The sequence below is a fragment of the Enhydra lutris genome, unplaced genomic scaffold (genome assembly GCF_002288905.1).
Source record: "Enhydra lutris kenyoni isolate GAN:26980312 unplaced genomic scaffold, ASM228890v2 scaffoldscaffold17, whole genome shotgun sequence".
NCBI lineage: Eukaryota > Metazoa > Chordata > Mammalia > Carnivora > Mustelidae > Enhydra > Enhydra lutris.
In genome coordinates this window covers 23703709-23720610 of record NW_019154101.1, presented here as the reverse complement: position 1 = coordinate 23720610, position 16902 = coordinate 23703709, and the positions used below count along the sequence as shown (strand labels likewise).

The 16902-nt window shown below is 36.4% G+C and overlaps 1 protein-coding gene across 1 annotated transcript in view; it reads right to left on the bottom strand.

Annotated features, from left to right (window-relative positions):
* The window catches only part of LOC111147662 (laminin subunit alpha 2), a 502086-nt gene extending 485763 nt beyond the window's left edge, over positions 1 to 16323 (bottom strand). Inside the window, exons 1-2 of the mRNA XM_022503866.1 lie at positions 16161 to 16323; positions 9161 to 9273 (exon numbers count right to left, since the gene is read on the bottom strand). Coding sequence (XP_022359574.1) covers positions 9161 to 9273; positions 16161 to 16251 — 204 coding nt within the window. The 5' untranslated portion in view covers positions 16252 to 16323. The remainder of the gene's footprint in view (positions 1 to 9160; positions 9274 to 16160) is intronic.
* Between the last annotated feature and the right edge of the window lie 579 nt (positions 16324 to 16902).

Sequence of the window (16902 nt, the reverse complement as noted above, 5' to 3'; positions counted from 1 at the left end):
AATCTCCCAACCAACAAGAGTCCAGGACTGGCTGGTTTCTCGGGGAAATTCTAACAACATTTAAAGAAGAATTAGAAGAATTAATACCTATTCTTCTGAAACTGTTGCAAAAAATGGAAATGGAAGTAAAAGTCTCAAGCCCATTCTATGAGCCTAGCATTACCCTGATTCCAAAACTAAAGACCCCACTAAAAAGGAGAATTACAGGGGCACCTGGGTGGCTTAGTGGGTTAAGCCTCTGCCTTCAGCTCAGGTCATGATCCCAGTGTCCTGGGATCGAGCCCTGCATCAGGCTCTCTCCTCAGCAGGGAGCCTGCTTCCTCCTCTTTCTCTGCCTGCCTCTCTGCCTATTTGTGATCTCTGTCTGTCAAATAAATAAATAAAATTTAAAAATCTTTAAAAAAAAAAAAGGGAGAATTACAGATCATTATCCCTGATAAATACCAATGCAAAATTTCTCAAGATACTAGTTAATCAATTTCAACAATATATTAAAAGTATTATTCACCATGATCAAGTGGGTTATTCCTTGAGGAGTTGTTCAATCTATGCAAAACAATCACTGTAATATAACGCATTAATAAAAGAAAGGATAAGAACCATATGATCCTCTCAATAGATACAGAAAAAATATTTGACAGAATGCAGCATATTTTCTTCATAAAAACTCCCCCCCAAAAAAAAAAGTAGGAAAAAGGAACATACCTCAACATCACAAAGAACATATACAAAAGACTTACAACAAATATCACCCTCAATGGGGAAAAACTGAGAGCTTTTCCCCTAAAGTCAATGTGACAGGGATGTCTGCTTTCACCACTATTGTTCAACATAGTGCTGGAAGTCCTAGCCTCATCATTCAGATAGCAAAAAGAAATAAAATGCATCCAAACCAGCAAGGAAGAAGTCAAACTTTCACTTTTTGCAGACAACGTGATACTCTGTGTAGAAAACCTGAGAGTCTCCATCAAAACTGTAACTGATATATTAATTCAGCAAAGTTGCAGGATATAAATTAATGTACAGAAATCTGTTGTGTTTCTATACACCAATAATGAAGCAGCAGAAACAGAAATGAAGCAATTGATCCCACTTATAATTGCACCAAAACCATAAGATACCTAGGAATAAACCTAATCAAAGAGGTAAAGATTTATATTATGAAAACTATAGAACACTTATGAAAGAAATTGAAGAGGACACAAAGAAATGGAAAAGCATTCCATGCTCATGAATTAGAAGAACAAATATTGTTAAAATGTCTCTATTACCCAAAGCAATCTACACATTCAATGCAATCCCAATCAAAATAACACCAACATTTTTCACAGAACTAGAACCAACAATCCTTAAATTTGTGTGGAACCACAAAAGACCCCAAATAGCCAAAGCAATCTTGAAAAAGAAAAGCAAAGTGAGAGATACTGCAATCCCGGTCTTGAAGCTGTATTACAAAGCTGTAATCATCAAGACAGTATGGTACTGGCACAAAACCAGACACATAGATAAGTGGAACAGAATAAAGAATCCAGAAATGGATCCTCGACTCTATGGTCAACTAATCTTCCAAAAAGGAGGAAAGACTATCCAGTTGAAATAAAGATAGTCTCTTCAACGAATGGTTTTGAGAAAACTGAACAGCCACATGCAGAAGAATGAAACTGGACCACTTTCTTATACTATACTCAAGAACAAATTTGAAATGGATGAAAGACCTAAATGCAAGACAGGAAACCATCAAAATCCTAGATGAGAACATAGGCAGCAACCTCTGTGACCTCAGCTGCAGCAACTTCTCACTAGATACATCTCCGGAGGCATGGAAATAAAAGCAAAAATGAACTATTAGGACTTCATCGAGATAAAAAGCTTCTGCACAGCAGAGGAAACAATCAATAGAACTAAAAGACAACCTATGGAATGGGAGAAGTTATTTGAAGATGATGTATCAGATAAGGGCTGGTATCCAGAATCTGTAAAAAACTCATCAAAATCAACTTCCCAAAAATAATCCAGTGAAGAAATGGGCAGAAGACACAAACAGACATTTCTACAAGGAGGACCTACAAATGACTAAGAGACACATGAAAAAATGCTCACCATCACTCATCATTAGGGAAATACAAATCAAAACCACAATGAGATACCACCTCACCTGATAGTTAGTTGGCTAAAATCAAAAACTCAGAAAACAACAGTTGTTGGCAAGGATGTGGAGAAAGGGGAACCCTCTTGAACTGTTGGTGGGAATGCAAAGTGGTTCAGCCACTCAAAAAAACAGTATGGAGTTTTTTCAGAAGGTTAAAAAATAGAGCTACCTTATGCCCTAGCAATTGTACTACTGGGTATATATCCAAACGATATAAAAATGCTGACTTGAAGGGGTACATGCCCCCAGTGTTTATAAAGTCACTATCAACAATAGCCAAATTATGGAAAAAGCCCAAATGTCCACAGACTGTTGAATGGATAAAACATATGTGTTATAAATATATGGTAGAATACTACTGGGCCATCAAAAAGAATGAAATCTTCACATTTGCAACAACATGATTGGGACTGGAGTGTATTATGCTAAGGGAAATAAGTCACTCAGAGAAATACAAATATACGATTTCACTCATATGTGGAATTTAAGAGACAAAACAGATGAGCATGAGGAAAAGAAGGTAAAATAAAATGAGATAAAAGCAGAGAGGGAGGCAAACCATAAGAGAAGTTTAACTATAGAGAACAAAGTGAGGGCTGTTGGAGGAGAGGAAAATAGGGGGTATGCACTAAATGGATGATGGGCATTAAGGAGGGCACTTGTAAGTGATGAATCACTTAATTTTCCTCTGAAACCAGTACTGTACTATATGTTAACCAACTTGAATTTAAATGAATGAGTGAATATATGAATGAATATTAAAAATAAAATAAAATAAAACGATTTCACAGAGTAGCCAAGCATATATCAACAATAACAAAACTGGTACTGGCTGAAATCATACAGCTCAAAATGAAAAGGAGAACTAAGGAGTGGCCAACTCTCTTGCTGAATCAACAACAAACAAACATTTAGTGATATTTACCTATTCATTATAAAACTGCTGTCCTTGACTCCCGGTACAGTAATAGCTCATTTTATGCTGAATAACCTATTAATCTTTCATGCTATAGGTGGAAAAGACAGAAGTTATGCCATTTTAGAGGCATATTAAAATATACAAGAAAATGAAAACTCTAGTCTCCTGTTTTACAACAAAATAGTTGTTGGTTGCACTCTCTCACAGAAGTCAAGATATCATAGTGTGGTATTTCTAGAATCCAAACAATGTATAGATTCCTTAACATTATATACCAAAAGTTCTCTTGACCTCCCTAAGCTAGTCTTTAGATCCCAGTTCAGGAAAATCTGGTATAGTTCGGGGTCTTGATTCAGATACCCTAGGCTGAACTCTCAGCCCCACCTGAAATAGGCTTTGTAAAAAGGCCAAGTCACTTGACTTTTCTAAGCCTAAGTGTTCTTTAACTATTAAATAAGGATCATAATTCCAGCTGCCCTTTTAAGATTTTCGTGAGAAGTAAATAAATAATAAGGATGTCCACATTTTCTGTATTGTCAATGCACTGAAATATGCCCGCCTGCAAATTTGTCCTTAGCTAAATAAATTCTAGGAACACATTCCAGTTTGTTACTCCAAAGCCTAAGACAAAATAAAAGGTTTAAAGCTCTTCCTCGTTGAGGAATTCCATTATAAAAATATCACAAAACCTTAATGTTTTACATCATCAAAACACTGACTAAATTAAAATTGTGAGTCAAGTAAAAATAAAGATTTATTAAGTTTTGCAAATTGGGCTGCCTTTCTCTTGAACACACAGTAGGTTGATTTGCAGGAAGTAAGCAGGGGCCAAAGTAAATGAGGACATTGGGCAGCGGTGCCACCCTGAGATACAGGAGATGTACCACTTACACTAGGTGTATTCTAGACTTTGGAGTTAGATAGTACTGTCTTATAAATAGAAACCTACAACTTGCTATGAAGACTGAACTATAAAAGATGTCTTGGATTATTCACTCATCTTAAGGCTATTAAACTAAACAGGAAGAAGAGTGAGTAGGAAAAAAAATCCACATAACTCTTTAGATACCATTTGAGAATGCATGAGTGGGGAATGCAAAGCAAACCTAGGAAAATATAAATGGCTTCAGTGTAAAATGGGCTTTCAGGTAGACTCTGATCTGTTGAATTAATAATGATAGGTTTGAAACACTGAAAGAAGAATGAATACCTATTCTTCCAAAACTATTTCAGAAAACAGAGATGAAAGGAAAACTTCCAAACTCACTCTATGAGGTCAGCATTAATTACCTTAGTTCCGAAACCAAAGACTCCACTAAAAAGGAAAATTATAGACCAGTATCCCTAATGAACATAGATTCTCACCAAGATATTAGTTAATAAGAATAAACAGCACATTAAAAAGATTATTCACCATGACCAAGTAGGATTTATTCCTGGGCTGCAAGGGTGGTACAACATCTGCAAATCGATCAATGTAATATGCTACATCAATAAAAGAAACGACAAGAACCATATGATACTCTCAATAGATATAGAAAAGTATTTGACAGAATACAGCATCCTTTCTTGATAAAAACTCTCTGCCATGTAGGGATAGAGGAACATACCTCAATAGCATAAAAGCCATACACAAAAAAATCCACAGCAAATATCGTCCTCAATGAGGAAAAACTGAGAACTTTTCTCCTAAGGTCATGAATACAACAGGGATGTCCACTCTCAGCACTATTGTTCAATATAGTACTAGAAGTCCTGGCTCAACAATTAAACAACAAAAAGAAATTAAAGTCATCTAAACCAGCAAGGAGGAAGTCAAAACTTTCATTCTTTGCAGACGACATGACACTCTATGTAGAAAACCTGAAAGTCTCCACCAACATATTGTTAGAACTCATTCATTGAATTCAGCAAAGTGGCAGGATATAATATCAATGCATGGAAGTGAGTTGCATTTCTATACATAGCGACATAGGGAATAGAAAGAGACATAAGGGAATCGATTCCATTTATAACTGCACCAAAAATAAAATACCTAGGAATAAACCTAATCAAAGAGGTAAAAAAGATCTATACTCTGAAAACTATAGAATACATACAAAAGAAATTGAGGAAGATACAAAGAAATGGAAAAGCATTCCATGCTCATGAATTGGAAGAACAAATATTGTTAAAATGTCTAAACTACCCAAAGCAATCCACACATTCAATGCAATCCCTATCAAAATACCATCAACATTTTTCACAGAGCTGGAACAAACAATCCCAAAATTTGTGGGGAAACAGAATAGACCCCAAATAGCCAAAGCAATGTTGAAAAAGAAAACCAAAGCTAGAGGAATCACCATTCCAGACTTTAAGTTATATCACAACTTTTGCATCAACTTGGATGGGACTGGAGGAGATTATGTTAAGTGAAATAATTCAAACAGAGACAGTCAATTATCATATGGTTTCACTTATTTGTGAAACCTAAGAAATAGCATGGAGGACATCAGAAAAAGGGGGAAATGAAGGGGGAGAAATCAGAGTGGGAGATGAAACATGAAAGACTATGGGCTCTGGGAAACTGAGTTTTAGAAGGGAGAAGGTTGGGGGAATGGGTGAGCCCAGTGATGGGTATTAAGGAGGGTGCGGATTGCATGGAGCACTGGGTGTTATAAGCAAACAATGAATCATGGAATACTACAACAAAAACTAATGATGTATTGTATGGTGACTAACATAACACAATAAAAAAATTTTTTTTAAATAAATAAATAAATAAATAAATAGGATAAGATAGTCAATGGTGGGGGGATAAAAAAAAAAGCTGTAATCATCAAGACAGTATAGGACTGACACGAAAATAGACACATAGCTCAATGGAACAGAACAGAGAACCCAGAAATGGACCCTCAACTTTATGGTCAACTCATCTTCAACAAAGCAAGAAAGAATATCCAATTGGAAAAAGTCACTTCAACAAATGGTGCTGGGAAAATTGGACAGTCACGTGGAGAAGAATGAAACTGGACCATTTCCTTATACCATACACTAAAATAGAATTAAAATGGATGAAAAACCTAATTTTGAGACAGGAAACCATCAAAATTCTAGAGGAGAGCACAGGCAGTAACCTCTGTGACCTTGGTAGAAGCAACTTCTTGCTAGACACATCTCCAAAGGCAAGAGAAACAAGAGCAAAAATTAACTATTAGGACTTCAGCAAGATAAAAAACCTCTGCACAGCAAAGGAAATAGTCAACAAAACTGAAAGGCAACCTATGGACTGGGAGAAGACATTTCCAAATGTCTTACCAGATAAAGGGCTAGTGTCCAAAATCTATAATGAACTTAGCAAACTCAACACTCAAAACAATAACAACAAAATCCAGCCAAGAAATGGGCAGAAGACATTAACAGACAGTTCTCCAAAGACATACAAATGGACAACAGACACATGAAAACACACTTGACATCACTCACCATCAGGGAAATATGAATCAAAACCACAATGAGATATTACCTCACACCTGTCAGAATGGCTAAAATTAACAAGCTAGGAAACAAAAGATACTGGCAAGGATGTGGAGAAAGGGGAACCCTCTTGATGGGAATGCAAACTGGTATAGCCACTCTAGAAAACAGTATGGAGATTCCTCAAAATGTTAAAATTAGAGCTACCCTATGACCCAGCAATTGTACTATTGGGTATATATCTAAAGGATACAAACATAATGATTTGAAGGGGTATGTGCACCCCAATATTATAGCAGCATTATCCACAATAACCAAAATATGGAAAGAGCCCGGATGTCCATCAACAGATGAGTGGAGATACACACACACACACACACACACACACACACACACACACACAGGAATATTACTCAACCATCAAAAAGAATGAAATCTTGCCATTTGCCATGATATGGACTGAACTAGAGGGTATTATGCTAAGTGAAATAAGTCAGAGAAAGACAAATACCATATGATTTCAATCACGTGGAATTTAAGAAGTAGAACAGACGAATATAGGGGAAGAGAAGGAAAAATAAGGTAAGATGAAAACAGAGAAGGAGGCAAATCATGAGACTCTTAATTATAGGAAACAAATGGAGGGTTGCTAGAGGGGAGGTGGGGGGATGGAGCAACTGCATGATGGTCAGTAAGGAGGGCACTTGAAGTAATGAGTACTGTGTGTTGTATACAACTTATTTATCACTAAATTCTATGTCTGAAACTAATATTACAGGCTATGTTAATTAAATTGAATTTAAATAAGAAATTTTAAAAACAAAAATGCTAAAAAATTATAGATATGTGGATAGAAATGATTTAACAAAAGCTTCTAATTGGACCACCCAGTTTTAAATTAGAAGAAAAAAATGCTGTTAAGTTTAATAAATATATACTACTGTGGTTGAGATCAAAGAGTAATATAAGTGATTTGAGAAAAGTATAATAGCTGACTCTTGCTCCATGTGCATTTAAAGAGTAAGTCGAGAGTTAACTAGAGAAATTGACCATCACTATTTATTAATTCCCTATCCCAGAACATGACACAAGGCAACCGACAGCAGACTTACTTCTGATTGGGAAGACTGAATTTCAATAACCACATGAACAAGGAGAAGCATGGTGACTGATAAAGGGCCAAGCTGTCTTTATCAGAAGAGGGATGAAGTGCGTTTTGAGGGTAGGATCCTGAGGGTATTCACGCACAACTCTTCATTTACCTAACGCATGATTGATCAGTGTTGTAGTTTGCCCTGTTATTCCCTGATAGTACTCAGACTTCCTGAGAAATGCCATTAACTCAAGGCTGACATTAACTATCAGAATGAGTAGACATGAATCCATGCCAGCTGGCAATTTAGCTGCAGCCCTGAGCTCTGCTGTCACCTTGGTAAGGTCCTGAGTTGTCCTAGATGGGTGAGAGGAGGGTCTCCGGTGACACTCACCAGCCAGCAATTTGTAGTTCCTGAGTTTGTCTACCCTGGAAAAAAATGGACTCAAACTCTGGCAGGGAGGGCGGGGGGGGGGGGGGGGATTATACTCCTGTTGATGACAAATAGCATCCATATGTGAAGTGATTGGTGCCTATCTGGTCCCCTGGAAATGTGACTACGCCCATTGGCTGGTGCCTCCCTTCACTATGACCACCAGTGGAATCTCAACATCTACAACCTATACAAAGTATCTATCACTAATTATCTTGGCCATTCCGCCTTCACTAACCCCACAATGTTTTGCTGCTCTGACTCCACTGGGTAGGGAGAAGTGACTGAGAGCCTTTCCTACACTGATTCCAGGGAAGAAGAAAAAGGCTAAGATACAGAAGTCATCCAAGTTAAACGCCCCCAGTCTCAGCCCTCAATCATTAAATTAGCTTTTGTGTTTAGAATAACAGCAAAGTATGGAAACATTTTACCAGATTCCATCCAATTTTCAAGCCTAAATAATTTGGGGTGATGGTAATTCTTGATTAGTAAGTTCAGCCTGACCTGAATATTGTGAATGGAAAGAAGAAAGAAATTAAGTGTAGAAGGCACCGAGGCCTCTGCCACACAAACTCTAATAACTTCAACATCAATTTTGTACAACTACAAAGCTTGTTACCTCGTTTAGTGGCCCAAGTTTAATTTAAGAATCAACTGTCACAGCTTGTTCAACTCTCAGTAATGAGAGGCAATTTACTCAAGAGCCCTGTTATCCAAGAACCTTTCAGTGCACACACCATGAGCAGAGCAGGAGCGCTGTGTTATTTTAAAAGTTAAAAATGGCACCAATATATTTTCTTTATGTAAAATTTTGTTGATCTATATTTTCATCATTCACTCTCATTAGTCAAAACAGAATCAGCTCCTAATTCAGTTCTAAACTCTTCATGGGAACTCATTTTCCTTGTGCTTTAGAAATAAATGTCAACTATTTCTAAATAACAATATCCTAAAGGAAGAAGCCCCTTTGTGCCTCATATTAATAACAGAGGGCAATAAGAAAAGTATCCTTTCACCCAAGAGCCACTAACTAAACAAATAGTAAATCCAAGATACAACTTTAAAAGTGGAAAATGATTTAAAAACAATAAAAAAAGGGCACTATACCTGCTGTAAATCCAGTGTAATTGTCACATAATGGTATTCGATTCCATTCTTAATACTGGGACTCTGCCACCAAGTATTCTTTCCATCAATAGCATTTGTAATCGGGTGTCTCTCTTTTGAATCAGCAGCAATATGTGAAAGGACAAAAAAAAAAAAATCATATAATGAATTTATAGCTATTTCTTTAAAGAAAAAAAATAAAAACTAAGTTGAAAGCATCATCGTGTGAATATCAAACATCAAAATAATATAAAAAGAGAGCAATTCACATCTTCAACAGATTTCATTAATGCCAACTTTTCCACAGCACTCTATAAGGTAGCATGAAATGCCTTAATAGTTAGGCTGTAAGAGAAGAAGTGCTCAACACTCTGGTCATCAATTCAAATAGGGAACTTTAAAGATTACTACAGAAATTAAGTGTGAAGAAATAATATTGAGATCTAATGGATGTGTCAGTCATTCAAAGAAGCAAAGCTCTACTGTCTGAGGCAGCTCTAGTAAGCCATCCACTTTGTGAACAAAACAAAAAATCCTAAATTTTGGTTGAAAGGTACTTGAAGATTTATCCTTCTGACACATTCATTATTACCAAGACTTGGGCACTCTGGGGTTATATGGGTTTAATATAAAATGCTGTCACATCCATCCTATGAGACTTTTTGCAGTCAGCCCTTTACTGGCCAACTTCTAACCACTATTTAAAAATATAATGAAAGATGGGGTGCCTGGTGGTTCAGTCTGTTGAGCATCCAGCTCTTGCTTTTGGCTCAGGTCATGATCTCAGGGCTGTGAGATCAAGCCCCACATGGGGCTCCATGTTCAGCCAGGAGCCTGCTTAAGATCTTCTCTCTCCTTCTCCCTTGGCTCCTCCCCCTGCTCACTTTGTATGCTGTCTCTCTCATAAATAAGTAAATCTTTAAATATATATTTATATAAAATGAAAGATACCCCAAACCTCCCATCTAGCATTTGCCCATCCCCATCATCACTAACTCAATGGAGAACAGAGAGAATAGCACACGAAACTCTGTCCTACCAACAGAATGTGGATCTTCCCTCACCTTTACTCCAGGTAGATGAGAACAGAACTCAGTGTGCAAATTAAAAGGAAGACTGGAGATAGATGACAGGAGGGTGGACAATCATGCCACCCCACCCCACCCCACTTCTGCAGTCTTTTCTTGACATCCCTTTCCTTCTTACACTCCTCAAACCTCACATTTCCTCCAACTTAGTGCCGTGCTTCTCACAACAGCAGCCATTACCCCTAAAGTGCCAAAGCCCTCATTCTGTTTTGGTTCTTAGTCATGGGTTCTTGTCTGAAATCTGTTCTCATTTTCCAAGTAACACAAAAATTCCATTTTAGGTTTTTGGGTTTTTTCTTCTTCTCTTCTAAATAGGCCCAGCTCATTCACAGGTGAGGATGGCAGGATTGGAAGTGGATGGAGATGTTCTTATTTCTATCCCAAGGGCTGCACTAAACTACTTAACTTCCTAAATTCTCACTTGAAAGCCAATATATTTAACCACAGAAATGTACACAAACTGGAGGCTAGCTTCCCTGCTACACTTCTGTATATTACGGATTACGTATGCCTTGGGGTGTCAGTCTTGAGAACTTTCTAACACTACTTCTCTGGGGAGATGTTTCAAATAAATGGCCTAAGAGTAACCTTCTAGATTAGAACACAATCTTTCTGGTAAATGGAAGGAATATTTCAAATAATGAGCAAACCATATCACTACAAGCAATAGTCATGGACCCTCCCTTTGCCTACATGATGTAGGAATATAGACATGTACTCTGATGATAATGGTGATGAAAAAAGCATGAGATCTGGAATATGGAGAGTTGGAGGATGAGGAGCTAGATGTTACTCCTGGCTCCACCATTTGGTATTTAACCATGGCAACTTATTTAGATTGTGTGTGCAATTTCTGAAATAGGGATAACAAAACTCCACTCCAAAGCAGTGATTCCCTGATTAATTTTCAGGAAAAAATTGAAAAAATGTAGATGAGAGATTTGTGGAATTGATGAGAGTCCCAGCTCTTCAATGATGCAAGTCACAGTAACCTGCAGTCTACTTCACTGTCATTTAATACACCATCACTATTATTTTATCAAATAATGAACAACTGAAACCAACAAAAGCTTTAAAGAAATATAATTTCTAAATGAAGAACAGTCCTTTAAAATGTGTTCATCGTTGTCATTAAAAATTCAGAATTTCTCACTTTCTCATTTTTCCATGGACTAGTAAACATACCTTGGATGAGAACTCTAAACTAACATGGTTACCAGAGGAACATTACAGCTATTAATATTCTAACCATTATGCATATACATAAAATAAATTATACATCTGTTCAAAATGTACACTGTTCTGAATCTTAATTAGAGCTGAAATGCATTTAATAAAAAATTTGAAAAGAACAACAAAACCAAGCAAAATGAAGTCCTCAATGCAACAGGGATTTTGTAATAAATGAAATCATCTTCAAAAGAAAAATTTTTATTCAAAGCTGCATATTCACTAAATCTGCCACTTTTAGAGCAAATACTTTGACTATATTAGTTTTATTACAATAGCCTGTTATGACTTGTTTAATTAAAAACATAGAGGCTTATGTCCTTGAGTTACTTATCGGAATATAAGAGCACAGGACAAGACAAAAATATTCTATTTTTATTGATAAATTATTTAGTTCAGCTAAGCAACTGGATGGATTTTGTTTTGTATCAAGTCTTCTCATATTCGCAGTCCACTGAGATGGGGCATCCTATCTCATTATTGAAAAGTAAAACTGCTGAATGTATTTAATAATTGGCACTTGTTCTGTTGAAGCTAAGAAAGGTGTCACGTCTTTATAATGACAGCAAACACCATAAGCAAAACCAAATATCAGATAAATGCCCTTGTGGTATCAGTGGTGCTGAAATTGGCACATTAGAAGTCAGAACCATGACTGAAATATTTCTGACATTGCTTCTGAAGAAAAATAAATATCACAGCAAACATTCCCCAAACATCCTCAGGAATCTTCTTTATAGACTGTGGGTTTAATATGTGATCAAAAAACACACACACAAAACCCATTTCCAAATCAAATTTGTGGCTCTTAGGTAATTCTGAGAGAAGCTATATAATTGGAAATTTTGATATCTGCCACCTCAGGTCAAATTGATATAAGAATTAGTCACGAAAATGAAGACTGGGAGATGAATCAACAATTAACCATAATCCCCATTATGAAAGTTTAATCATAATTAATTTGCAAATACGGATTAATTGTTGGCATACCTCCCTTATTTAGAATGAGATAGAAACTTATAACATCCTCAACAGGGATAGCTACACAAGTCAATCTAAGGGCTAACTGCATCAGAAAATTGGCAAAGGAATCATTGATGAGGTAAATCTTTCAAACTGCTAGTTTTTAATTGGGAAGCACAATCTATTAACAGGAAGTTCAAGTTTCCTTTTCTCTTTATGGCAATTGAGTACTGGCCTGCCAGATTTGTCCTAGCTGTTCAATGAATTTGTAAAACTTTATCATCTGTTGCTCCAACTTCTCCTAAAATATATTCATGTAGTTTATTGCTAGTTGCTCAATCTTACAGGGTATGGTTCTTTCTAAATTTCTAGTTTCAAAACAGGACTTTGAAATGTAATGAAGTTTGTACCTTAAAATTAATCACACAAAGTAAATCCAGACTATAAGTTTAAAGAACACTTCAGGTAAATAAAAATGAGGAAACAGAAAGACTACCTCCTTTATAGCTTCCTTAATTACTAAAATATTCTGTTCACCTTTGTGTCAATATAAAGCTATGGGATAGGCTTGCCTAAATGCAGATGTCTTCCAACTGAGACACAAGACTGAAGGGGGAAGTGACAGAGTCGCTCTTGGACTCAGTTTGGCAAATGCATCTCATCCATTTTTCCAGCCAAGAGTCTTCATTCAATTATTCTCCACCCCAGTCTCTGCATCTGCTTTCTGTCTCGTAACTGTACATAGTTTGTCTTTCTTCTTTCCTGGAATACCTTTCCCTCTAATCTCAGGCAATTAGGTTTTTTAATGCCCAACTAAGTCTCACCACCTTCTTGGAAACTTCTCTTGATACTTCAGTTCCCACTAATGTTTTCCTTCTCGGAAATCCTACATCACTTATAATATGTAACCACTACATACATAAGACCTGAGTTTATATTTGTTTAATTGCTTTTTATATCCAAACCTTATCTATTCTAACATTGTACTTATAGGCAGGAACTATAAAGATGTATATTTATATTTATTTACATACATACATATATACACATATATATATGTATACACACACACAATTTTAGATACTTTAACTCTCCCTCTCTACCCAGCCCAACCTAAACACACATTCGCACACTCCCAATCACCTGCCTACCACTTCCACCCCATCCCGACCATTTCCATGCCTCTAGGGTTTCTCACATTCCTCATGAAATCATCAAGGCTACCAGTCTAAACCAATGGCAGTTTCACCGTTATCAGGCTTCATTTTCTTCCCTAATGAACCTAAATCTCATAATCCTTCAATTCACTTATCTTCTGGCCTTTGCTTCCATTTTCTTGCCACCTTATCCTTCCATTCCACTTTCTCTGTAAAACTCCATGAGGCTCAGTTCAAATATTTGATTCCTCCATTTTACCCCATATGGAATTCTTAGGTTATGCTTATCATGGCTCAGCAATTCTCCTATTCCCTGAAAGCATTTAATAAAAATTTTACTTCTTTCCTTAACAGAAGACCCAGACACATATCTTAATTAGAAAACCAAGAGCATTAAATAAGAATTCCCGCCTAAATACTTCCTTCTATTTGCTTCTACTCATCCTCCCTCTTTCTGATTTGATCAGTTAAAAGGTATGTGTCTCCTAATTTAAAGCTTTCCACCTGTTTAGTGACTCATCTGTTTTTACCTCTAGAGAACTACTGCCCCCACCTTTATCCTCAACTTTATCCTCAACTTTCCTGGCCTTTCCTTTTGGCACTGAAATTTGCTCAAATGCTTCCTGACTCTGAAAACCTTCAATATACTACATGTTCCTCTGTCAAAGTCCTCCATTCTTTTTCACATCAAGGATATTTGAGGGAATATTCCTATAATCCTTTCTTCCCTCTTTACCACTCATTTATCAACTCTGTGGTGTGACTTGCCACCATCAATCCACTGACTGCTTTAACAAGGTTCCCATATTGTCAAAATCAAGAAAAATCTATATTGCACTTTTCTTACTCAATTTCTTGGAAGCAGTTAACACTGAGGATTACTCATTCTTCCTGATAATTCTTTCCTTCCTCACATGCATGGTACCTGAATCTTCTGACTTCCTTCCTTGGATTCTGTTTCTCTTTATTGACTTTCTAGATTCCACTTAACCTAGCTCCCTTCGCTTTTGATGTTTCCACAGGGCTTTGACCTGGGTCCTTTATCCTTATTGTTCTATACAGAAATAAGCAGACAGGTAAGATGTGTTCCATCACTCCCCACTCCTATGCCCATATCATCATAATCTACATCATAGAAATAACCAGAGCTGTTAAAAGGCAAGGAAGTTTTCTGATGGTCATCATCTTTTTCTTAATCTTTTTGTTTTAATATTCTGATACACAGGACCACCAACTTGAATCACAAAGGCCCCAATTTTCCAAATAAAATATTTTCAGCATCTCTAAATTATACAATAGAGAGGTGACTATGCATTCTTCCCTTTAACCCGTTCTGATAAAGAATACACAATACCTTCCAACTTTGTTTTGAGATTAAAAAAATGTAGATTGTGAAAGCTTCCTTCGTTTATTAAGTTTTGCAACTTAAAAAGAGAAGGAAACTAAGCAAATTTTAAAACACCATACTTGTGAAGTTTTATCCCCATTATAACTCACCTCACTGACATCACGTATTTACATTCCTAACCTTCCCAATATATATATTTGATAATTTCCCAATGTGTATCTCCAAATCAATCTCTATCTCTAGAATTCTTGCACACCATCCTTCCCTTCTCTATATAAGTTCTTTACCTGTTCAATCAAATTACTCGTAATTAACTGAATGTATCCTGCTGTTCCATACCTCCAAGACTTGCACATGCTTTTTCTTTTATACTTCTCATCTTACTCTTATTTTTTCAGTACATGGGTCACTTTCTCCCAGGAATAGTTAGATAACCTCTCTTGTGTTCCCTTAACACTCACTTTACTTTTCTGCTTCTCTATTTCCCCTCTAAGTCTGTTAAGTCAAAGGCTATGTATGATTTACCATGATGCTTCAATACAATGCATTGCTAGTAGCAGGTGTTCAAATGCTTGCCGAATAAATACATAAATGAATCTGAGATATTTGTGTAGTTCACAGAAGCCAGCAAGAGGGCTTTGTATGACACCTGTCCTAAAACACTCCTTTTGTGGTATTTAAGTACCTCCATAATCTGGTTCCAACCTCTGGACAAAACCCTTCTTTTAGTTAGCTTTCATTTGCACCAGGACTGAATTTCTGACACTTCTGTCTCTCCTTCAGGCCCCTATACCGATTCTTTACTTTGTACTTTTTGCCCATGTCTTCATTAATTGAAGGGAAGGACCACACCTTATTCCTGCTGGATCTTCACTGGAGTACCTAGCACATAAGTGACCCATGAATGACTAAAGCTTGCATTAATAACACATCCACATACTATTCTGGAGGCAGTAAACTTAATGACTGACACAGGTCTTCAGCTAGAAAACATTCCTCAAGCAATGTACCTGGTACATACAAAGAACTCTGACAATGGTACATATAAAGAACTCTGACAATGTCAGAGAAGGAGTATAAAGCATTTCCCAATGGAAGAAAAATTCTAGGAATTTGGGAGACCACAAACCCTTGACTTTAATGCTACTTCAACTCAAAATCTCTCAATTACAGAGCCTAGCCAGTGTCATGCAAATACATACTAAAATACATACGGTTTGGATTGCTGCTATTTTGATTGCAGATTCGACACTGGGGGTTCCTCACGGGCTGCCCAGGGACATGCTCTACCAATTTGCAATACATTTCAGGTCCTTTTTCTCCACATGTTGCATTTGTGGTGATAAGTGCATTAGAAGCAAGATTCAGGACAGCAGGGAATAAACCTGGAAAAGGAAAAATGAAAGATTTGTGGGCCAGAATCAACATGGTTATGATTTTGCTGCATTTTAAGATGAAGCTAAGATAGGATATTTTTCAGAATATTAATTAAAAATTAAATAATCAGTATTCAAAAATTGAATATTTGACTTAATTAAGTACTCTATACAAATAGCATGTGTTCTCAAATGAACATTTCTTTTTGGGTCTTAAATATAAAGTCTAAACCTATCTTAATTTTTAACCTCTAATACTTAATTAGGAAGAAAGTCCCATCTCTAACACACACTTAAAAAAAAAAAAAAAACCTTGTTCATGTTATCAGCAAAAGATCCTTCTTCCATCTCAGCTATTTTATATCTAGCAGTAAACTATAATCATATATAAAGATTTTGTACAAGTTGCATTTATGTTTTTGTAGTCATTTTTATGCTCCAATTATTATTTAGCATTAAGTGGTTGTTATAATTTCTTTATATCCAAACTGGAGAAAAGAGCAAATGATGAAAAGATTTTGGAAAACCATTCTTTACTGTCTTCTGTGCTATAAGGCCATATTATATGGCAATATATTAT